General features: G+C 40.1%; 1 protein-coding gene across 1 annotated transcript in view; it reads left to right on the top strand.

Moving 5' to 3' along the window:
• Positions 1–25,369, top strand: part of PKHD1 (PKHD1 ciliary IPT domain containing fibrocystin/polyductin) — a 414,564-nt gene that overhangs the window by 117,917 nt on the left and 271,278 nt on the right. Inside the window, exon 36 of the mRNA XM_045543725.1 lies at positions 16,091–16,247. Within this exon, the coding sequence (XP_045399681.1) occupies positions 16,091–16,247 (157 nt within the window). The remainder of the gene's footprint in view (positions 1–16,090; positions 16,248–25,369) is intronic.

The following is a 25,369-nucleotide window of genomic DNA, read 5'->3' as shown; positions in this document are numbered from 1 at the left end:
CCAGGCCTAAGAAAGTCCTCCCAGGGAGAGTAAAAATGGAGCCAGGCCTTGGACGATGACTGTATGGCTCAGGAGAGAAGGAGCATGTGCGTAAGTCCAGTCATGGCATGTGAGGGGACAGTGTGGCTTTTGGTATGACTTGAGGATGGTGCAGGATCCAGTGGAGGCATGGGAGGAGCCTGAGATGAGGCTGGGAGAGCAGTTATGGAGAGTCATTTGGGTGGAGGGTTATATGGAGGGTTCTGTGGGAGGAGGGTTATATGCTTATTTGAGTTTGAACTTTAGGCACTGGGAATCAGTTCTTTTCTAAGTTCCACACCCTGTGTATTCTAAACGTGTGTGTGTGTGGGGCCCAGCCAGGTGTGTGACTCTGCGTGTATGAGGGGAGGGATAAAGAGAGGGAGAGGGAGAGGGAGAGAAAATGAATGAATGAGGTTAATTTCTCTAGGAAGGGAATATTAGCAGGAAGGAGGAGAATGGAAGGGTGTGAGAAAAGTGGAAGCAGAGAGAGCAGAATAGCTATTGCATTCAGTGGTTATCCATTCAGCATTCATCCATTCACTTAGTATTTATTAAAAACCTACTATGTGCCAAGTACTGTGCTAAGCTCTAATAAACAGACATCCTCTCTGCCTTTGTGGAGCCTACAGTCAAGAAGATCCAGGTGAGAGATGAACATCTCTTAAACTATGGCAGTAGCTCCACACATGGAGAAGGAAAGGATGAACTAAGAGGCATTTATGAGGTAGGGGGCATGATTTGATGACCTATTAGATGTCAAGGGTGAAGGACAGGAGGAGATGTGGGTGACTATTTTTGGAGTTGGGGAACTCTGAAAACTTGGTAGTGGTGCCATTAAGAAATATTTCAGGTATTTATGGCTGAGTAAGTTTACGGGGAGGGGAAAATAATGAATGTAGTTTTTCATGTGTTATGGCCGACTGCTCCACATAACACACAAATGGAGGTGTTCAGCCAGTTCATGTTTTGAAGAGAGTTCAGACACTCTCCTTCAGTTCAAACCGTTCAGTTCAGGGTTCAAGATACACATTAGAGAGTGGTTAGGAGGTAGGTGATGATAGAGGCCACGGGAGGAGGTGACGATGTCCAGGAAGAACGTGCAGAGGAGAAGGAAGGGGATGGATGCTTGGGGACTGCCGGAGTGTGTGGGGTGAGTGGAGAAGGGGGCTGATCCCTGCTGTGTTCTAGGTGGCCTCCTCTCCTCAGCAGCAATGGATGTGGTAATGGCCCGACATCTTTTCTGCATGTTCTATCTCAGTTATTTGATTAGCTCGTTTCCCTCAGTACGTAGCTGTTTAATCTTAAATAAAGAATTGCAGACTTCCCCTTAGCCTGCTTTGACCCATGGCCCCTTTTGTCACGTGGCTGAATCTCTCCTTCCCTCATAGCTGTGTTGGTTGACAGGGTAGTGGCATTGGCTGTTTCTGGTTCCTCCCTCTAGCCCATCTGCCCCCAAGTCGCTTGGCTTTGACAGCCCCTCAACACCGAAATGCCCCCCACCAAGGTCTCCTGTAACCTCCTGCTAAACAAGGACTACTTTAAAGTCCTTATCTTATGACCTGTTTCAAACACGTCAGTCTTGATGAATTCTAACAATCTCCTAACTCCAATTCAGTCCAATATAATTTTGAAACCTCAAAATTTGTCCAGTTTTTAAAGACTCCTCTGCCCCCGGATATCTTGGAAGCCTGTGTGTGGGGTAGGGTGGGGAATGGCTCTTTCTCTCCACCCCATCTCCTTCCTCATTTCCTCCAGGAGTTGGCCCAGGGAGAGAAGGGGCTAGGGCCAAAGGAGACATATGTGTCAGGTCCACCTGCTGCCTGAGGTGAGTGCTGTTTGTATGAGAGATATACAGGTGTTCTCTCTCATGGGCTTTTCTGTGGGTTCATCAGAGATCCTCCTGCTGTGGTCCTCAGTCTGCAACACTCTGACTGCCTGGCCCATCATTTTTTAGAGTGTGTAGCTTTGCTTCTCCCCCAATAACCCAGTCTACCTCTTGGGAGGAAAGATCTCTTTAAATCACAGCATATCTGTTCCCTTTGGTGGGATCTATGTTCGTCTTTGTCCCTCCAGTAGTGACATGCATCTTGCTCCCAAACCAGTGCCCTCTTTTCCCTCTGCTGCTGGGCAAGGACAAAGCAGTCCCTTGCTTTTAGAATTTGCAGAATTCTATTTGCAGAATGTGGGAACCAAATACAGTGCCTTTTCCATTAAGCTCTCCCATTGAAGAAGTGGGAGAAGCTCTCCTCTCATTTGGCTTAGGTACACTGAGAGTGGACAGAAAATGCCACAGCATACCAAGGTTTGTGAAGTAGTGTGGGGTAAAGTACTACAGCGTATGTGCAAAGCCTGGTGGAAGCAGTAAGAGGCTGGGGGTAGCTCTGCTTTGGGGTGAGGGGCACTAGCAAAAGCTTCACAGAGAAAGAGGGATGACATGGCTTTTGAAGAATGAGTTTGCCTGGTAGAATTGGGTTGAAAGGCTCTTCTAGATGGAGGTCATAGAGGTGAGTTCTGTGAATGAAGGCACAGGGATGTGAAGCAGCAGAGTGTGTCTGAAGACTGCAGATGATTTCTCTGTGTTCTCACAGGGGAGTAGGGTGAGGGGTGAATGGGGCTTGTGGACACATGCATACACAGAGCCAACTGGAGAAACCCACATTCCACAGAGCAGCGAGGCAAGGGTTGCCTTCTTTTCTGTTTTTTCATTTCTTCATCTGGTTTTAGGACCTAGGGAAAGTCACTTAACGTCTGTGACTCCAGTGTCCTCATCTGTAAAATGAGGAGATTAGATGTTCTCCAATTCCCCAATTCCAAACTTGGCTCTGAGAAAGCACTGAAAGTTCAATTTTTAATCCAATTGTTTAGTCTAGAGGCATAAGGATCCCAAGAATATTGGTGATTTTATTAAATACAAAGAAACATCTTGTTTTGAGTTTTAACAATTGTAGTAAAACATACACAGCATAAAATGGACCATTTTAACCATCTTTAAGTGTACAGTTCAGCAGCATTAAGTACATTTACATTGTATGTAACCATCACAACCATCCATCTCCAGAATGTTTTCATCTTCCCAAACTGAAACTCCATACGCATTAAACACTAACTCTCTCTTCCCCCTCTCCACAGCCCCTGTTCATAGAGACTTTCTATCTCCATGAATTTAACCACTTTAAGTACTTCATATACGTGGAATTATGCAATATTTGTTCTTTCGTGTCTGGCTTATTTCTCTTAGCATAATATTGTCCTCAGGATTCATCCACGTTGTAGCATGTATCGGCATTTTCTTCTTTTTTAAGGCTAAATAATATTCCATTGTATGTATATACATGGATTTACCACATTTTGTTTGTCCACTCATCTGTCAGTGGACACCACTGGGTTGCATTTGCCTTTTGGTTACTGCGAATAATGCTGCTATGAATGTGGGTGTCCAGATATCTCTTTGAGACCTTGCTTTCAAGTCTTTTGAGCATATATCTGAAACTGCTGGGTTATAGGGTAATCTTAGTAATTTTTTATGGAGCTGCCATACCATTTTCTGCGGTGGCTGCACCATTTTGCATTCCCACCAACAACTTAGAAGAGTTTCAGTTTCTTTACATTCTTTCCAACGCTTGTTGTTCTCTCTCTCTTTTTTTTTTTAAAATAATCGTTGTCTTAATGGTGCAAAATAGTATCTCATGGTTTTGAGTTTCACTTTCCTAATGAATAACGATGTTGCTATGCTTATTGACCATTTGTATATCTTCTTTGAGAAATATCTATTCAAGTTCTTTGTCCATTATTTTTAAATTGGAGTTTTTGTTGTTGAGTTGTAGGAGTTCTTTATATATTTTGGATATTAATCTCTTATCAGATATATGATATGGAAATATTTTCTCCCATTCCATGGGTTACCTTTCCACTCTATTGATAGTTTTCTTTGAAACACAAAAGTTTTTAATTTTGATAAAGTCCAATTTACCTATTTTTTCTTTTGTTGCTCTATTTTTGGTGTCATATCCAAGAAATCATTGCTGAATACAATGTCATGAAGATTTTCCTTATGTTAAAATAAACAAGCATCTTTTATATAAATTTTAGGTTAGCCTAAGTTCTATCTTTAAAAATCCAAATCTCTTGCTTAGTCTGCAGAATGTAGTTAAGCTTCATGTATCTTCTACTTTGACCTCCTATCCTTTAAACATTCTTTGGGTGCCTTCTTATCATCTTGGTTGCTTAGGGAATCAGGCAAGGTTTCAATTTTTTATGCTCTTTACATTGTCTTTAAATGTTCTCAAATTGTTCGAAAGGCTTAAAATAATGTTTTAAGCTAAGCATGGTTTAGGTTTGCTTTGGTCTGCCCATATGAGAAGCTTAAAGACTTGCAGATTAGTTGAGTATAATGGGAAGGAGGAGGGTTAAGAAGGAAAGGTTAATTCTTTCTGGATCCTGTGATTGATAAAGAAAAGAGGTGTTTTATTTTTTTCTATCTCAATTTTCTAGAACAAAGACAAAAAGCTACTTTGGGTACATCCTAGGCAAGGGAAACTTCATCTGGAGGGGGGATATCAGAACGTTGTCAATTAGTGAAAGGTGGGGAGTGACAGAAAGCTGTGCTGCATGCTTGTCAGCTTTTTCGTGGTGTCTGCATGTGGCTCAGACCTACTGGAATGCATAGTGATTGCCCGTCAAAAAAATTTAAAAGACCAAAAATCACTTTAATTTGACTTTTGTCCTGACTCTACCCCTACTCAATTCATTTGGTAATCTTGTAGCAGTCACTTTGTTTCACAGGAATAAAATGAGATATTGGAACAGATATCTAAGCTTTCATTAACCCTGAGGTGTAATACAGGGGCTTGTTGGGAGCTATATTTCTTTTCATTGGGAAAATGGGGAAATAAAAAGTTTCTGTTTTCTTAAGGCAAAAGGAAGCCACGTGAATAATCCTTAGCAAGTCAAACATTGATTTTTGGCAAAGGGGTAATTCCCCGAAATTGGGAGAATTCTGGGGGAAAGGAATTTTGCACATGTTCCTGAGAGGTGTTGTGGCTCTGATAACTCTCCAATACGGTTTATTGAATTAATTCCTCCTTGAATCCCCAGGTAGTTGATTACTGCTGCCTTAAGGCTTGTTTCATGAGGGTCTTTGTGGCTTTTGGATTTCCAAACCATGAAGGGCTTCTTCGGTGAAAACTATTCCTGTGGATTGTTTAGTATTCACCAATGGTTCTGAGTTTTCTGCCTTTAAAGACACACAATAAGGAGAGTTTTTCAAGTGTTTGTATAAACTGATGTGTGTATGTTATACACCCATGTTTATACATTATGTGAATTATATACAATGAATTCCAGGTGACTGTAAAACAAATGATTAAAGTGTGTTTTGCTATCTGGAAATTATATTGAGATTTATGAATTTTTGGAAAGGCTTTTGTTTGCTTTATGGAGTTTTCTCTAAAGAAGAATTTACTGCAAAGGAAAATGCATGTGTTTAATTAATCATATTTATCAACAGTTCAAAGAAATACATTAGAGATATATATTGTAAAAAACAGCTTTAAGCACACTGCTTTGATGTACTAAATATGTGATAGTTGACTTTTGGATGTTTTATTTTTAATCACTGGGGTATTTAAATTATGTCACCTCCTGATTGCTTGCTGCTTCTTCCCATATTGATAACTGGCATATGAAAATTTGAAAAATAAAATGCAGTTATTTTTCCATCATGTCATAATGGCATGTGGTTTTGATCCTGAGAGTGGAGGGTTTCCATCAGACTGCCCTATCTGAAATCTCTGGGTCTATTTCCTCCTTTGCCTGGACTGCTGTTACTGGTAGTTGGTGTTATTTAATTATCTCTACATTTTAACCTTGGTGTTTACTTCTCATGTCGCTCAAGTCAGTAAATGATTCATTGCATTTGGAACCAATAAGCATGGTTTGGCGGAAAAGGGACAATGTGTGGCAGATGCGTTTGGACTAAAGCGAACAATGCATTTGAAACTAGGCTTTAAGAGCTTAGAAATTTAATTACGCATTCATGGGTAGGTACCACAATGCCTGGCTTGTTGTGAGCTCTCAGTGAATGTTCACAGAGGTTCGGTGATGGTTTTATTCAACATAATCTTTATATACAAGAGGGGCTTCTGCCCTATAGTGGAGAGGAAAACAAGTTTCCCAAATCCTAGGTTCTTGAGAATTCATCTCAGCTCTGAAACACATCTTTCTTGGTTTCCTCATTCCTCAGGTAGGAGTGATAATTTTGTAGTATTAGCATTAACACAAATAACCTTGTGCATTATCAAATACATACATGAATGCTTAATAATACATAATGCTACTTTCAGGAGATCTAAAAACCTAAATTAATAGTTCCTTTGTCCTGCCTAAAAAGTACATTAACCTCTACTCTGAAGCTTAAAGAATTAAGAAAAAGTTACTTAGTCAAGACCAGTAAAGATACCAAGTCAGGATGGATTTCTCTGGTTTCTGAACTTGGTTTTTTCCCCTGTAATGGATTGCCTTGACTTTTCTTTCTTCCTTTCTTCCTTCCTTTCTTTCCTTCCTTTCCTTCCTTCCTTCCTTCCTCCCTCCCTCCCTCCCTTCCTTCCTTCCTTCCTTCCTCCCTTCCTCCCTCCCTTCCTTCCTTCCTTCCTTCCTTCCCAAGTGGGGGAATAAAAAGTCAAATGCTAGAGAAAGAGTAGTGCTATTGATACCAGTTATATTCCAGTACCATTCTCAGAAGTAAAGTCAGAATACAGGCTTGAAAAAATTCTTAGTATCTCCCAAAAGACACATGTCATGGCTGTGTTCAGAATCAGGAAGATTTGCATTTCTGTAGCCTGGATAGAGAGAGGTTGTGACTCCATAGAAGTCCTTGTGTCATTTACTGTGTATCTCTGGTAGTCATAACTCTTCCTGAGCAAATGAAAGGCCTGCTTCAGGTCTTTTGTGCTGCATGCCCTGTGTGTGGGGAGTCATTTATGCAGTGAGAGAACAGCCTGGCCTTCTGCCCGGCACTGGCAGCTTACCTTGACCTTGTTATTATCTATCCTTTGGAGCAGAAACTTCAACAAAGTGGGGACCCTGAACATGTTCTCTGTGAAAATTGCTCTCCCAAGAAGGCTGCGATGGTAGCATGTTAGTTTTCTCTTGCTGGGTAACAAGTGACCACAGTCTTAATGGCTTGAAAGAATGCCTATTTATTATCACACAGTTCTGTCAGTCAGCTGTCTGGACACAGAGTGGCTGGGTTCTCTGCTCAAGGTCTCAAGGCTGGAATCAAGGTGTCAGCCTGGCCATATTCTCTTCTGGAGCCCGAGGTCTTCCTCCAAGCTCATTCAGGTTGTCAGCAGAAGTCAGTTCCTTGTGACTGTAGGATTTAGGTCCTCATTTTCTTGCTGGCTGTTGGCCAGGACCACTTTCAGCTCCTAAAGGCTGTTCTTGGGTCTCATCCACATAGTCCCTTCCTGGCCACGTGGCAGTTTGTCCTTCAAGGTCAGTGGTAGAATCTGTCTTTTAAGGGCTCATCTGAGGTAAAGTTCATCTCCTTTTTGAATAACTCAAAGTCAGCTGATCTCCGAATTTAATTATATTTGCAAAATTCTTTCACCACTGCCATGTATTCTAACATAGCCTAATCGTGGGAGTGATATACCATCATATTTACAGGCTCTGCTACTACTAAAAGGGAGAGGATTATACAGGGTGTATATACCAAGGGATGGGGGGGGCCTAGGGGCTCAGAATTCTGCTCAATATAGGTCGCATGTTTGAATTTGAGGATTTGAGAAGGTTGCTAGACTCAGCCTTTGCGCAAGTCAGGTTTCTCCTGCTGTTCCCTTTCTTCCTGGACTCCATGTGCTTCAGTTAGGTTGGATGGACCTGGTCTGGATCATTTCTGTTCCTGGAGAGTTTACTGAGGCTGTGGTGGCTCTCGCTTCCTTAGAGGGGTTCAAGTCTTGGGTGGCCCTTAAGGAGTTTACCCCATAAGGTAATCTGAGATCTTGGTAGAATATCCAGACCAGTATTCAGTATTTGTCAAAGCTGGGACATGTCTGATGTCAACAGAAGACTGGGACAAGATTTGGCTTTGTCTGGTTCTGATCCAAATGTAAAGAATTGGTATGAAATAACCTTAGATCCAGAAATGTGCCTAGTCAGCTCCTTGCCCTCTTGAGCTGTGGGCACAACTCCAAAGAGGCAGGAAAAGAAGAAAGGGGAGGGAACCACTAAGGGGACCATTTTGTTTGTGTTAATCAGAGACCTACCCATTCTCCTAATTGATTGTTCACTGGCCTTTTTTAGCCTGGAAGCTAAATGTAATCAACCCTTTGTTTCCTTAAAAAAAAAAATTTTTTTTGCCCTTGAGGAGATCGTTCTTTTTATTGTATGAAGATGGTAGCCCAAACATTAGAAGTAATTAGAGCAGATGGCAGTGAATACTTTTATTGAAAAACACACTGATGTTTATAAGTGGGTTTTCAGTCTCTGGGCTTCTTCCTTTTTCCTCTGCCACCACATATTCATTTTGCTTCCCTTCAGGTATAAAAGGGAGGGAAAAAAGAAAGGGAGGAAAAAAAGGTTCCCCCGTGTATGAAACTGAGGAGCTGTCAACCGTTCATAGCAGAGAAAGTGCGCTCCTGTGTATTCAATCACAGAAATTAAGTGTTTTCGAAGGCGGCGCAGTCATGGGTCCATTGCATGGGGAAATAACATGCTGTAGTCCATCACTTAAAATGTTAACCTTGTCTCTTACTAGTGACTGGGAACAGAGACACGTGCTCCATGCTCGCTGGTTAAATGGCAGTGTGTCAGCTTTGTGAAAAAGGCTAGCATGTATCTGTCAGTCTTCTGACTTGGCTGTAAGACTGTGTGTGTGTGTGTATTTGTGTGCACGCATGCACATGTGAGTGGCATGCATACACACATGCACACACACACACCTGCCCGCACTTCCACTTGCCTTTATGTGGCCTTCTGAGACCTGGCTTATTGCTCACTGGAAAACAGGAAGAATTGAACCAGTTTCTAGTACTTCAGTATATATCCTTTACTAAGGTATTTTTGCTGCCACTCCTTGAACTCTTAGGTAGTTGCATTATAGTTACTTATTTTTAATTACAGAAAGTTCCATTTTGAACATATTTCATCTTGATGACATGAAGTGTAGATGCACTATCTTGATGGTATGAATTAGAATGTACCAGGAGTCCTCACACTTTTTCTATGAAGAGCCAGAGTAAATATTTTAGGCTTTGTGGAGCATGTTGTCTCTGTCACAAACTGAAAGAAGCCATAAACAATATGTAAATGAATTGTCATGGCCATGTGCCAATAGCAAAATAGTGAGGGCACTGGATTTGGGCTGTGGACTGTATTTGCTCACCCTGTTGTTTATGTACTGCTGAATATTTTACATAATTCTTTTTTTTATGACATGAAGAACTTGATGTCCACCTAGGTCTTTGTGCAGTGTTCTCCACTGCTCACCAGAAAGGCTGTCTAGCTGTGCAGCGTTCCTTCCTCCAGATTCAGCCACCCTGTCTGTCCTTTTCCCTCCCCCTGCAGCACAGCAGGCATGCTCCTTCTCAGGATCCTCCCTCAGTAGCCTCTGGTTTACAATCCACTTCTCTGCTTCAGCCTCTTATCAGAGGTGCAGTCCCTGATCACTCCATTTAAAATAGCTCCTCCCACCCTGGCACTTCTGATCCACTTCACCCTGTTGTTTTTCCCCCCTGAGCCTACTAGTTTTATATATTTATTTGTTATCCCCCTAAAATATAAGCTCCACGAGGTCAGGGTTTTGTTTTGTGCCCATACCAGTGCCTGGTGTGTAGTGGGTGCTTAATAAACATTTGTTGAATTCAGAGATCCATCTACTCTGTAGTTCAGGCAGAGTCTGAAAAAAGTCTATGATTATTAAGTGAGGCACTTAGTAAGTGTTGGCCATTGTTATTAAATTTTTAGCATTAAGGTTTAAGTGGAGAGAATATATTTTTCAGTTGTGATGATTAGTGATCCTGTAAGTAAAATGTATAGCACTATGTCCGGGACATTAGAGACATTCAATAATCAGTGACTATCATCATCATTATTTTCTCCAGCAAATGGAATGATCTTCAGACTTAAAATTCAGAAGAGATGCTATTAGAGGAAATTTGAAGATTCAGTTGGAGGAGAAGATAAAGAAAGATGCTATAAATTTGTTTTGTTTGCAGGCTGTGATAGTCCTCTGAAGCTCAAAAGTGCTAATTAGTTACATATGAAGCATTGAGCTGGTATCAGCCATGTTTGAAAAATCGTGGAGGATTAGAAGTATGTAGAACCAAGAGATAAGCCAGTGAATTGCCTGGTTTTCTAAGGGAGACCAAGGGTACATTTGAACTGGGCATGCATCTCTGGCAAAAGAAGGCATTGTTGACATTTTTTTTGAGTCGTCAGTGTGCTACGCAATCTGGAAGGACTTTTTCATGTTATCTTCTAATCATGAAGGGTTTACAAGCACTGAGAAAAGAAAGTCATCACTTAGAGCCAGCATGAGGTCGGTAAGAATAAATTATGCCAAACTAATTTAATTTCCTTTTTGTTCCCTAAAGAGTTATTAGATTATAGGTCAGAGGCGCTATTCGTAATCCTGATTTGTGGATGGTTAACTTTTCTACCATAAGTATCTTTTGTTTCATAATCAGCTGAAATAATCTCAGTCTGTGTTAATTTATCTGTAGTGTTCAGGTTAAAAAAGAAAAAGGTAATTAATGCACTGCATTTCACCTGTAAGGCAGTCTCTCCCAGGGTCAGCCATCTAATCCTCTCGACTCCTATAGCACATTGGTTATGCCTTAATTATTGAATCAATCCTACTTTAATTATCTAGCTATCTGTATTTTTTAGAACGATAATATAACTACCTTAGGAGCAAAGATGAAGTCACATTTATTTGGGAGAGATGTCTTTACATTAGCTCATACACAAAAGTTTTGGGATTTTAAATGGCCAACAGGTTTACTATCACCCAACATTATAATCCAACTATTAAAATAGCCAAGTCTATTAGTTGGAAGAACAAATATTATTTAATAAATGGCATGAGGACATTAGCTATTTAGGGGGAAAAAATAAGAACACAAAGAAAACTGGAAAACTTTCCACCAACATAAATTCTAAGTTATTAACAGTTGAAGAGTAACATGCAAATATAAAACCCTGCCAATCAAGGAGAATATGTTATATTTATGTCAGAATGAAAGACGGATGTTCTATCCATAAAGGAAATGAATATCACAAAGCAAAAGCAAATAAAGTTGGTTTTATAAAAATTAAAAACATTTCTATGTAAATAAGTGCTGAATAAAAGTAAACTGTAGCTTCATATCAAATTATTTTGGTTATTAAAATATTTGCACTTATAGCATAGTGATTTTAAGTCCAAGCAAGTGTTGACCATTCATTCATTCCAACATATTTTGGGGGCACATCCTACATCCAGGCATCACTGTAGGGACTAGGGATACAGAAGAAAACCAAGAAGCTCTTGTGAAGGTTACATTCTATCAGGGGTTGACTGACTGTGAACCAGTATCAGTGTATTAGGTGGCAAGTGCTTTGGAGAAAATAAAGGAGGGTAAGTGGTGGTGAAAATGTTGGTTACAGGGACTTGTCTATTCCTATTTCTAGGATTTGCATGCTGAGGAAGAAGGCATTCTGGTGAGGTGTCAGAACAGTTCTTTTGTGTCTTTGTCAGCCAGGAGACACTGTGATTAGAGATTCCCGTACAGCACCTCCTCCGCCACTCCAGCTCAATGCGTATGCTCACAAATAGGTCTTTGCTCGGTGTTCCAACTTGCTGATCAATGACTTCTTTCCAGATAACTCTGGTGGTGTTGCAAGTACATTTAAGGTGACATGCAAGATTTGCAGACACTGCACATTCCCTGAAGTTCAGAGAAGTGCTGACATGCTCTAAGAAGAAAACAAATTGCATAAGCTTCCTAGCTGAGGCAGGAAAGTTTTTTGCTTTTTTGTGTTGTTGTTGTTCTTTATTTGGGGCTGCACGTGAAGATGAGGGCATGTTCTGGACAGTTTTTATATCTCTATTCCCACACCTGCCCCCGTATGCCTATGAAGAAATGATTTTCTTCATTTCCAGAAGAGGAATGAGTGATGTGTTTATCTCAAAGAAGGAAACTAAAGCTAAAGGCTGAGCACCTTAGGAACTGTGGGGGAAAGAGCTTATATTAGGTGGAAGTGAAACCTGCAATGGCCTGTGAGCTGGGTTGGTGATCCAGAGCAGGGCCTTCACCAAAAATACCATGTTGGTATCAACAGAGAGGTTTTCAAATGTGTAGACAAAAAATTCTTTTATCAATGCTGTCAGCATTCTTTATGGTTTGGATCAAAGTGACAGTGCTTGGAGGATGCGATCTTGGAAGGTGAGCCATCCCCATTGCTTCACAGAGCATTGCCCTGGGAGTGCTATGTGGGACATGATGCCACCAGCCTTGTCAACTGTGAAAATGTAGGAGAGGTAACATTCTTATGGCAACCTGCATGTAATCATGGATTATGCTGACAACTTGCAATCATATAGATAAATTGCTTTTCTACTTCCCCAGGTAGCTGTTAAGTAGTTGAAGCTGCATTAATTTTTAGAACTTCCAGTATTTTGTCATTGTTTTGTATAAAAGCATGAATCAGCAATAAACATTTATACATCTTAAGATATCTTTGTTCTGCTGACGAGAAATCGGGGCACAAAGGAGCTTACGTTTCTTGAAACTGAATGCTTAACATTTGTATTCATTTGAGATCTGCTACGTTGAATGGATAAACTTAAGGTGAAAGAAAAAAATATTTGGTGGAAGATTTCATAGAGAGACTGGATCTGAGTCTCAGTTTCCAATTTAGAAGCGCTGTCCATCAGTAGAGCTTGAAAACATGAAAAAGAGTGTGAAAGTTTGTGGATCAAACCCAATGGATCCGGAGACCTAGGGGATATATAGCATTTTAAGTATTTTAGGTCTTGGCATTTATATGCTCACCTATTGTGTGTGTGTATGTGTGTGTGTGTGTGTGTGTGAGAGAGAGAGAGAGAGACAGAGAGAGACAGAGAGAGAGAGAGAGAGAGAGATTTATTAAAGCATTTATGGGATTAGCAGGTAGAAGAAAATAGTTTCAGCACTTTCTATTAAACACTTACTATGTGCTAGACACTTTTTAGGGGTATAGGGATAGAGCAATGACCAAAACAAAATCCCTGCTTCATCTGAATAAGCTCAATAAGTGATAACCAAATATGCAATTTGTTACATGATCTAATACCAGAATGAAGCGGTATTAGGGGAGAGGGAGCGATTGGAGGTGCTTTGTAAAATAGTGATCTGAGGAAGGAGGTGGTATTTGAGCAGAGACATGAATGAAGTAAGGCAGAAAGCCATGCAGATGTTTTGGGAAGTTTGCAGGAGAGGCACAGTAAGTGAAAAACTTCAGGTGAGAGCTTGCTTTGCATGACGCCAGCCGGTCTCCATCATTACGGCCTTTGACACATCATTTAAAGACTGTAAAGTGGAGATAACACTATTTGACCTTCCCACCTACTGGATTGGGGCTGAGTCTAGCAATTTTTGAAGGCTGACAGGCCAGGCAAAATGGTATAAAACATGGAATGCACTAGAGGTACACACAGGGGCTTCAGAGCAAGAGAGGTCTTTAAAGTTCCTTCAGAGCTAGGTAACAGATACCAGTGTTAATCGTAAAAATTTTAAAACGTTCTCAAGTTAATTAATGGATGACTCCATAGAATGGTCTTCCTTTGGGCGCCTTAAGTTATTAATATCTAAGTAATGTTTAGTTGTTCCATCATGAGCCCTTGTTGTCTTTGCAGTTCTGAGGCTGAGCTGTGGATCCGACCACCAGGTTCATGTCTCAGAAAGTTCTGCTGCTAAATTCTTCCTTCTTATAGTTCATCCACGCACCACCCTGCCCAGCTAGCTAGTCTTTGAGTGACCCTGACCAAAGACCCTGAGCTTTGGGCATTGGTTTGGAGAAAACTTGTTGGTTCCTTTTTAAGAAGTATTTTCTCCCTTCCCCTCTAGCCATTTCCTTGAATTGATCTCAAACTTTGACGCAGAAGTGTCATCTGAGGAGATCATTAAAATTACAATCCCTGGGTCCCACCTCCTGAGCTTTTGATTTCATAGGCTTAGGATGGCACTGAGGCAATCTGCGTTTCATTAAACTCTTAAGAAACACTTTCTGAAACATCATCTTTAAAATGAAGGGATAGGATCTTGCTAGAGTCCTCCTGATCTCTGACCTTTTGGAAATTCAAGCTTTTTCAAATGTCCTTTTCTCGTGGATTCTGAGGTGACAATACAGATAACCCAGTTCACCCTGTTCCGCAGTTGACTTTAGCGGCTCAGGTTTTTCCACCTTCTCACCACTTTATTCCGTTCCATTTTCCTTCTGTTTGCCTCCCTTTCCTCTTTCTGTATTCTGTGAGAGTGAATTAAAAGATTATAAGAATGCATAATGTATATAGCTTTATAAGAAGCACTTTTTGTTATGTTACCAACCTACACTAGTCTTATAGTGGCATCAGCTTGACAGTTAAAATTCTCTCCTGCTTTTCTAGCCCACCGTGGTCATTGTGGGGACATGGTTTGTACAGCTCACGGTGACGTCCATGTGCAACTTGTTCTTTTTCTGTGGTGCTGGGACTGGTTGTTACTATGCCTTATGTCTTTCCATCTCTTAGATTGGAATAAGCCATAGGCTTTTATTTCTGCCTTGTAGATGTAGAATATGAAAAGAGCATGCTTTTCCTTGTCCCAAAGCCTGCTCAGTGATTGAGTTGGTTCTGCAACTCAGGAACTATTGACCTAGGGATCACGACTCTCTTCTGGAAAGTATACTGGCTCTTTTGGCCACACATTTTTCCATTTTCTCTCTCAGAAATACTCCAGAGCATTATTCTCCATGTAGGTGTAGTTGTCAATATTACAAACAAGCCTTCCCTTCTAACAATTTTGTCCCATTTGCTTCTAACACGTCACAAGAGGACCTTCTAGGAGGTCTGTTCTACAGCAACTTGGGCTTCACATTTGGTTGGAGTCTGAGTGGAAGAAGACTGTGGAGACAGACACACACATGTTGTAGGCATTACCCAGAGGGAATCACCTTCTCTGCTCTGATTTTATTATATTTATCATAATCATAGTTCCATAACCTCACAAGATGTTTCGACGTGTTCTCAGACTCTTGTGTGAGCTGAATACCATTCTGTGATTTTTACATCCTTGTTTTGAAAAACACGCGACACCATGGTGGTGACCATAAATTCACAGGAAAGCTAAAAGTTCTGAGAAGGGACCGAAGGCTGGGGTAGAGGGGCTGCTTCCGTTCCTGGGCTGCTTCCTTCAGCCCTGCTCCTTGCCCCTTCCGTGGTGGTTCCGGGCTATTTGCTTGTCATCTGAAGTGGGTCAGCGTTCTGTCTATGCCTGCATGAGCTTTGTTCAGCACTGATGCACCCGGCACAGAGGGAAAGGCAACAATACTATCAAATCAAAAAAGCCCGAGTGGGAGGATGGATCTGAGTACTTGGGAAGAGGAATGTTCCTATAAAACAGGAGACTCTTGGCAGCAGAGTCAGTGAAAAATGATACCAATTACATAAAGCAAAATGCCACCCATCAAGCAGAACATTTTAATTCTCCCTATTCCAGGCTATTTATGACTTTTTGTCCAAGACTCAATACATGTCTGTAAAAATAAAAAATGAAATCAACCCCATCTGTTAGGTAGAAGGGGGCTTGTGCTGGGGGAAGAGAAGGTAAGAAAACATTATCCGCATGTTGCTGAAGAATCCCGGGGGCTGAGCACAGAGGCACTAGAAGTATAATTTTGCCTCTTCCATATGTTTTCCTGTTTGGGTTAGTCGTGCAAGAGAGAGAAGGGTAACTCATTTTATTGAAACATTTGAAATATTTAAATTAATTTTACTTTCTTTGAAAAGATTCTATTTTGATTGATCACCTATACCACCCTGCTTAAAAACAACCACTTCTCTGTTTTCCAGGGCAACTTTTCCTTTCAGTTTTGCCGGAGATGGTCCAGGGTGCACAGCTGGTTTCCTGAAAGAGTGCCACAAGATGGCGACAATGTCACAGTGCACAATGGCCAACTGCTCCTGCTTGATACCAATACAAGCATCCTCAACTTCCTGCACATTAAAGGTCTGTGGAGTTTGAAGATCAGTGACATTACTCTATGTAATTCTATCACTCGCAGGGGGCAGGAGGGAGGGTAACTTTATGGGTAAGTTCTAAAACTTAGTTGACAATTTATCCTCAGACCAAACTGAGATTTTACTATGAAAAGGAAGAAGTAGTCAGAGGGTTCAAAGCGAAAAGCCTGTCTTTGGACTCCTAAGCACAGAGCTTGATTATTTTAATTTTTCAAAAACAAGAAGGTTAACAGTGCTCTCAAAGAATATGCTTCTTTATTTAAGTACTTTTTAGTCATGCTTATTCAGGGCAGCCTCCACAATATAGCAAAATGCCCTGAAATCATTTAATGCTGCTGCCTTTGAAATTCCTTGCCAAGAAAGCAATGTCTTCCTGCTTTTACCCTGTTGTGGTTTTGACTTCTGGATCCCGTGGAAAGTCATATAAATAGGCTTTCTTACTGCAAAACTGGTCACATAGCTCTAGGGTCTAGGAAGTTGGAATGGACTGAGAATTCAAATTTCAGTTCTTCCACCACATTGTCAAATGGCTAAGTCAGTTATTTCACCTCTTTGTGCATTTGTTTCCTTATCTGTTAAATGAGAATAAAAATCATTGCCTACTTCAGTGGCTGATAATAAGGAATGGTTATCAAAGTGCCTCTGTTCATTGGCAAATGGAAATTACTTGGGAGATGTGATTAGTTATGGATATCTGTAAAACTCTGCACTAAAACACTGTTCTTCACTATAAATATATTTAACACTTATGCAAACATTTGTTCTTGTTAAAGTAAGAGCGTGGCTACATGAAGGGGAAAATAAAATATTCTGAAGGGGATAAACTAATGTAATTTTATTACTTGTCTCTTTTGGACTAAATCAGGTTTTTCTGATTAGGCATTTTGTCATTCTGTATCCTGGAAGCTGTTTTTCTTTCTCTAGTGGCAAGAAGTTTGCAGTCGAATCAGTTAATTAGTGCCCACTGGGGGAAAAATGGTCTGTCAGCTTGGGCTCTTGCCCTGTCTTTGTGTGTGTGTGTGTGTGTGTGTGTGTGTGTGTGTGTGTGTAGCTAGTGGCTATGGGAAATGCCAGTCTATTGACAGCCAATCAACTACCTAAGGACTAGCAATGACAAGGGAAGATTACAAACCTAAAGCTTCATCTCAGAGAAAAGATGCTCTGGACAAGCCTTTTTAACCAGGGATATCCCCATTGGAATCGAATGCTGCTGGAGGTGAGGTGTCCTGCAGGCATTTAAGGGTCTTGGCCTTATATTGCTACAACCATTTGGGGGAAGTTTCCCAGCTAAAAGTGGTGGATTACTGAGGCTCTGGATGTGTTATTACTTCCAGGTCAAGGTTCAATCAAAGAATGACATTGATAGGACCAGAGGTAAGGATGGAGAAAAGGCATCAGAGGGAGAGCAAAGAGTAAGAGAAAGGCAGGGATAAGTGTAGCACACACTTGGCTTCTCACCCTTATGGATTTCTACATGGGAACAACCCAAATACTGTTGCCTTCCAATAGTGGTTTTCCTTAATATTCCTGGTTTAGACAGTATTTTCCTCTCATACATAGAATAAATGAGCTAGGTTTGGAAAGGCAAACCTTTATCTTGTGGAGAAGGAGAGTTAGTTATCTGAAGAATGCCCTATTTCTCTTGGGGAGAAGGACAGTTGGTAGGAGTGAGAGCATAAGTAGTGGATAAAAATTTCTATCCACTACTTATGGGATAAGTAGCATAAGTAGTGGATAACAATTTCTATCCACTACAAATAGGATACAGGAGTGGTTGGCAGGGAACAGGGTTGTCTAGAGTGAAACTCTCAGATGTTTATCATAGAGCTATGGGTCATAGCTTTTAGAAAGAATGGAAACAGGGAAAGGGCACAGTTCAAATTTTGTTCAGCTGATAATTTGTGAATGCTTCTTATGTGGCCTAGGAACTCTGTGTGAGGTACATAAAAAAATGACAAATAATACTTAATGTCAGTAATGTATAATATTATTAAAGAAAAAATAATTAGAAAGTAGATGTAAAAGAGTAGGAGCTAGACGATGGGTATGCATGGGCACAAAGATACCTAAAGGACATTGGAAACCAACAAGGGGGGAGGGAAGGAGTGTGTGAACACTATTCTGGTGACAGGCATGCTAAAAGCCCTGATTTTAGCATTATATGATGTTTCCATGTAACAAAAACATTTGTACACCTTAGAATTTCGAAATTAAAAAAGAGTAAAATTTCTAGTTCTCAAATAGGTGATGTGGGCAGTGAGGCAAAATGCAAACTGGAGTAATCAGGGTGTTGAGAATATGAGATAAGAGCTGGATAGCGGAGAGGAGGCGACAAGCCTGTCATTTGTGTCTGAAACATATTCTGATCACATATATATTAATATATACACAAAAATTAAAGTTTGAGGACCTTCCTCTTCTTACTTGTTGGAACTGCATGTGTCCAGTGGCTCAGGTCATAAAACTTGGAGACATCCTAGACTCTTCCTTTTTCTCACATCCTATGACCAATTCATCAGTGAATCCTGTTGGCTGGATCTTCAACATGTGTCCCATATATCAGCGTCTCCATTGGCGCCAACTTAGTCTGAACCACCATGATTTTTGGCCTGGACCAAGTTGCCTCTTAATTGGTTCCAACTCTGTCTTCCTTAATAGTGGAACCTCAATTTCATTTGTGGCAACAATGTAACCAGGTAAAACATTATGTTTCCTGACCTCTTTTGTAGCTATACACAGCCTTGTGGCTAAGAGCTTGCCAATGAGATGTGAGGGGAAGTATCATGTAGGACATTGGGAAGTTTCCCAAAGCTGAGCTGACCCAGTAGGAGGCACACCCTATTTGCCTTCCTTCTTTCTCTTCCTACTTGCTAGTATGTAAATGTGATAGCTACATCTTCAGCCACCATTTTGGATCATGGGGAAATGGAAGAATAAGAGAAACCCAGAACCCTGATGACTTTGGAATTTCCATGCTAGCATGGAGCTCCTCACCTCTGAAATTACTTTTTGTGATAGAAAAACAGGCCTTCATGTGTTTAAGTCAGTAGTATTTCGCTTTTATGCTACCTTCTCAAGTAAACTCCTAACAGTTTATAGTCCATTTCCTTTAAAAATCCATCACAGCTTGTCACTTCTCTCCTGAAAACCTTCCAATGGCTTCTCATCTCACCAGGAATAAACTCCAAAGTCCTTACCATTATTTAACCTCTGATCCCTTCATTGGCTTTATCATCTTCGTTCATTCTGCTCCAGCTCTTCTATGAATATACCTGCCTCAGGATCCTGCCCATGATGCCTGTTGCCTGGAATAGTCTTCCTCCAGATTCACACGGCTGGTCACTTATTTCATTTGCTCTCAGAGAAGAAGTCAACTTATCAGAGAGGCCTTGCTGGACATCTCTCTAGAATTAAAAACTGCTCCCTATTACTTTGGTTTTGTTTTACTTTTCTTCCTAGTACTTATTGTCACGATGTATTATAAATTTACTTGTTTACAATATGTCTCCTCTATTAGAATAAGTCGTTTGTCAAAAAGGCAAAGGACTTCACTAATTTATTCACAGTTGTCTCATTAGGGTCTAGCACAGGGCCTGACACATGATGAGGGCTCACAATTGTGTGTTGATTATTGAACAAATGGATAAGTAAATGGTGAAGAGCTCAGGTCTTGGGTGAAATTTAAGAAGTGTATTTTTTAAACCCTTGCTCTCTTGAATATCACTTTTCCCAGCTAATTTGTTTTCACTGTCTTTAGTAGTTCTCACTTATTATACACACACATACACACACACACACATGCATGTATATGTAGATGTACACACATACATATATTCACATATATATACACACAATATACACCCCCATATATGCATATTACTATGAGTTTTAAGGAATATCAAATCCATTAATAAGTTATTTTCTGTTTCTAAAGGACACTTTTGTTTCTAAAAGAATGCCTTCACTGGTGAAGGACCCCAACTCTCAGATATCTGGTTGATAGAGTATAGCTCTAAACCTCATTAATGTCTTCTCTTGGTCTATAATATGTATGAAAGCACTTGAAGGATAATAAAGAGCTATTCAAACATAAAATTGATTCATCATCATCATCATTTTCATCAACAGCAACTCACTCTCTGAGTATCTCTTACTGTCTATCTTTTTCATATCCATTCATGGTGTCAAAAAATAGCTGAGTGAAATTTTATTTATTTTTCTGATACCATCTACAGGATAAGATAAATCCTGAGAAATTTCAAGCCAAAAGGTAATTTCTTCAAAAGATTTTAACCAACAAAATATGAAGTATTATAGTAGAAGTAGTTTCTCAGCCATTTCTGTATTACAAAGAATATATTCTATCTGAAGTACATATATTTTGAAAGGATTAGTGATAAATAACAGTGAAACTAGATCACCTAAGAACTACATTTGGAAGTACTTTGTGAAGATATTGCATCCTCTATATTATTTTTCTATTCATGGAAACCAGCATCCTAATATGTAGAGGGTTAGGCCCTTACACTGGGAAAACCAACACTTCTCTGTATGGGGTCTCAAGAGTCTTGGACTCTATGTATCTTGCTCATATTTCCATCTATGAAATAGAATTGACATTTTTTTCTTACAAGTATGACTTACATAGTAAAAAGCAGGATTATAAACTTTTTTGGAAGGAATTGGGAAATGGCACCAAAGTTTTCTGTCATTATTTATGATGCTATATGCACTGATTCCTGAACTTTATTGAAAAACAGCAGATTTTTTTTTGTGATCATGATAAGAACTTCAACTTATATTTATTATTTCACTTTACTTAGAAAAAGATCCAGAACTTTTTGTCTACTTACCATCTCTACTTCTTCCTTCTTTCTCACCCTCCCTCATTTTTAAAAAAAATTATTTTTTAGGGGTACTGTTAAACACAAAAGAGAATTAACCCAATCAATTAATACTAATGAGCTGGGATGGAAATAGGCATATTGCCTTGATTTAGTTAATTATATTTTTCGTTCTTTTATGTTAAGATGCCCAACGGCCATAGGCATCGCTGAATTAAAATTTATTATTTTTATTCCAAGTAATTATGATGAGCCATAATAACAAAGAAGGAATGTTACCCACTTGTCACAGCATTATGCATCCCGGGCAAGGATCTTGGGCTTGTGGTGTGCAGTTGGGGAAGCGTGCATATTTCCTGAATGAAGCAATGAATCTCTTTCTAATCTGGTGGTCAAGTAGCTTGATGTGAAGTGCGCTAGAGATAATAATTAATTAAGGGTAAGTTATGGGCGGCTGGACTCTTCACTTGGTGTTGAGGTTTTAGGTTTAGGTACTTCTCTCTCTCTCTCTCTCTCTCTCTCTCTCTTTCTCTCTCACACACACACACACACACACACACATACAAGAAAGGTAACTATGTGTGATGATGGGTATGTCAATCTGCTTCACTGTAGTAATCACTTCACTATGTGTGTGTATATGTCTATATATTAATAACATATAAACATAATGGTATACACCATAAATATATACAACAGAGAAGGAAAACATTTTATAGTTTCTTACTACTCACAATGCCATTGCTTTAAAATGTTTGAACAGAAACTTGTTTCCAGTCTCTATTACTCCTTAATAGTGCACTGGCTCCCTTTAATGTGATTTTCTATTTCTTGGTCTACTGGCATATACCAAAGCAGTTAAATGCTTGGCAGGTTCAAGCCAGAAAGAACTCACTCTGAATCTGGGCTCCACTCCTTCCCAGCTCTGTGACCTTGGACCAATTGCAAACCCTCTGTTTTTCCTCACTACAGCAATACCTGATTATAATGACAGTCACAGCAAAAATGATAGCTAGCATTTATTGTTTGTTGTTTTGTGGAAATATCACAATGTATTGCCCATCTCATATGGATGTTTTGAGTGTTAAATGAAGGAATATTTGTAAAGTCCTTAGCACAGAGCCTGGCTCAGAATAAGAACTTAATTAATGTTGGTGGTTGTTACTTTTGCACTGAAAGAGATATCAGAAGAAATGGTTGAATATCAGGCTTAAGTTACAATTTTCTCTACAGATAGTGGCTGCTTCTACATACAAAAACAAACTGGATTACTGAAAGAATTAGCTGGATAATAAAGACCTTGGATCGCTTTCGCTTCTGTTATCTTCAGAATGCATATTGAAGTGTTTTTCTTCCTATTGCGAGAGAGGGGAGGATACAGAAGTGGAAGCAGCAGAGTCTATCCATTTGCTTTTGTCCATTCTCTTCATGGAAATATGTTTTTCTGGTGTAGTTTGGAACATGGTCTCATTTTTTCCAAACTCTTTTTTAGTCCACACTTTTGAGGACACTCAGATCTTTTTGACTCTATTATCTCTGGGGTTTCTATGACATGGAAAGGCATAGTTTTGGCTTATTAAGATGAAGCATCTTCTCTTGATTTACTCTCATGTTTGTTGTAGAGCTTCTTCATCCTTGGCAAGGGTTTGAGGATTTTAGAGTGAGATGTTAAGTGCAGAACAACCTTTTTATCGCAGGGATTGTATACTTGGTTGCTTCTAGTTAGCACCAAGCCAGCTTCAGATGCAGTAGATGCATGCTTCAGATAACATTTTCCACTGCACCCATCTAGAAATGCTATGAAACAAACTTCCCTGAGATGTTACTTGCTGTCTCTTTGTTCAGAAGGGCTGTGTGAGTCACTTGGCAGATTACCCTGTGCCTATAGTTTCAAGACTTCACAGATATCAGCTTGAATTTAATAAAAATCCATCTGAAGGCAGGCTGGAGTTTTGATAAAAATGAAGCATTCTACATGCATTAATATTTCTTTCATAACTATAAGATATCTTGGTCAACATGAGAAGATTTTGTGAGCTGGTAAAATTTGTTGCAAATTGGTAAATTCAAGATAAAATATCAGGCCGGGCGCGGTGGCTGTAATCCTAGCACCCTGGGAGGCCGAGGCGGGAGGATTGCTTGAGGTCTGGAGTTCGAGACCAGCCTGAGCAAGAGCGAGACCCTGTCTCTACTAAAAATAGAAAAAATTAGCCAGGCATGGTGGCACAGGCCTGTAGTCCCAGCTACATGGGAGGCTGAGGCAGGAAGATCACTTGAGCCCAGGAGTTTGAGGTTGCTGTGAGCTAGGCTGACACCACGGCACTCACTCTAGCCTGGACAACAGAGTGAGACTCTGCCTCAAAAAAAAAAAAGATAAGTTATCTATGAGTTGGCTGTAAAAGAAGATTGACGCAGGACGTGGTGGTGTGCGCCTGCAGTCCCAGCTACTCGGGAGGCTGAGGCAAGAGAATATTGACTAATTGCTTTCTTCGTAGAAGCATAGCTTCGGGATGGGATGACTATGTACAGACAATATAACAAGGTTGATTCATTGCAGTTTGGTCATCAAACTGGGGCCTGAGTTTGAATTTGAGGCACTCACAGACTCTTTTATGGCTTTGGGTAAGGCTCTGGTCCTCAAATCAATGCACAAAATGGAAATAATGGTGATTTTATTTGTAGGAGGAAAGTGGCTTGTATAAACCTCTACTGAATGTTAGTGTGGTTTGTATGTGCAACCCTGTGGAGGAAGAGCAATGAGGGGGTTAGTAAAGTTTCTTCCCATATATACAGGCATGATGCTCCATAAGGGGTTGGTTCATGCCATAATCCAAAGGGAAAGCCCAAGGAGGAAGTCAGAATCAGAAAGAATTAATCTGAGTTTTTTGAAATTCACTCTTAATTTTTTTTAATTTTTTTTTTTTTTGAGACAGTCCCACTTTGTTGCCCCAGCTAGAGTGCCGTGGCGTCAGCTTAGCTCACAGCAACCTCAAACTCCTGGGCTTGAGCAATCCTTCTGCCTCAGCCTCCCGAGTAGCTGGGACTACAGGCATGCGCCACCATGCCCGGCTAATTTTTCTGTATATATTTTTAGGTGTCCATATAATTTCTGTCTATTTTTTTTTAGTAGAGACGGGGTCTCGCTCTTGCTCAGGCTGGTCTCGAACACCTGAGCTCAAACAATCCGCCCGCCTCGGCCTCCAAGAGTGCTAGGATTACAGGCGTGAGCCACCGTGCCCGGCTGAAATTCACTCTTAACTCTATCTTTTGTGTCTCTAAGTGTTGGGATTTTCTTGGTTGGCTTTACTTGGTTTATAGGAGGGGATTTTGCCTATATCAGAAGCTAAGTGGATCATTGGTAGAATTTTTAATTGGCTAAGAACTTGAATTACTTTTATATTATTTTTTTACAAACATAGTATCAGCATGTTTTTTTCCCCTCTTCCTTTTTGGAGGGTTGGAAAGGTCTAAGCTATAAGTAGGAGCCAGATCTATTTTTGCTTACTTTTCTATCGCCAGCACCATTGTGTCTCCAGGCATGTAATAGGTACTCAAATAATTGTTAAATGAATGAACTAATGAATGAGTTTCTGACCTGAAGAGGTAGATTAATGCTTGTTGTGAATTTCTCTGTAATCAGAGTCCTTCCTGGTATCCTCGAATGTTAGTGGATTAGTCCAGACAGTGACCAATTTCATTTACTATTTATGTATCAGGAAATCAGAGACAAAGGCTTTTTAATGTGGGGGACACTTGGCTCTGAAACCCCTTATTTTTCCCAATCAGACAATGGCTTACATTATTTACCTCCAGAGAACAGTCCCAGACACACTTGATTAGCCTTAAATGAAAGATAAGCCATTGCTATGAGAAAGGACATGCTTTCAATAGATGGGCAGACAGACAGATAGATAGATATTAAACAATTTACAGTTTTATGTCCTGACAACTTGGATATTGTAATATGAAAAATGCTATTTAAAAGGACCAGTCCCTTCCTAGCACAGAAACTATAATATTTTCGGTAATGAAAGATGAATGTTTCAAACTTCCTTATTTAAAACTCTTCTTGGGGGTGGGGGACCTGCAGCTTTAAGGCCACATGTGGCCTTCTAGGTCCTTAAGTGCAGCCTTTTGACTGAGTCCAAATTTTACAGAACAAATCCTTTTACTAAAAGGGGTGCAGCAGAGAAAGATGAAGCTTTTCTTGCCTCTTTTGGTGCTTAAGAAAGAACAGTCTTGAAATTGGAAGGCTTTAGTCTCTCCT

This window comes from Lemur catta, chromosome 2 (assembly GCF_020740605.2).
Source record: "Lemur catta isolate mLemCat1 chromosome 2, mLemCat1.pri, whole genome shotgun sequence".
Classification (NCBI taxonomy): Eukaryota; Metazoa; Chordata; class Mammalia; order Primates; family Lemuridae; genus Lemur; species Lemur catta.
Note: the sequence above shows the minus strand (reverse complement) of the source record. Positions and strands in the feature narration are given on the sequence as shown.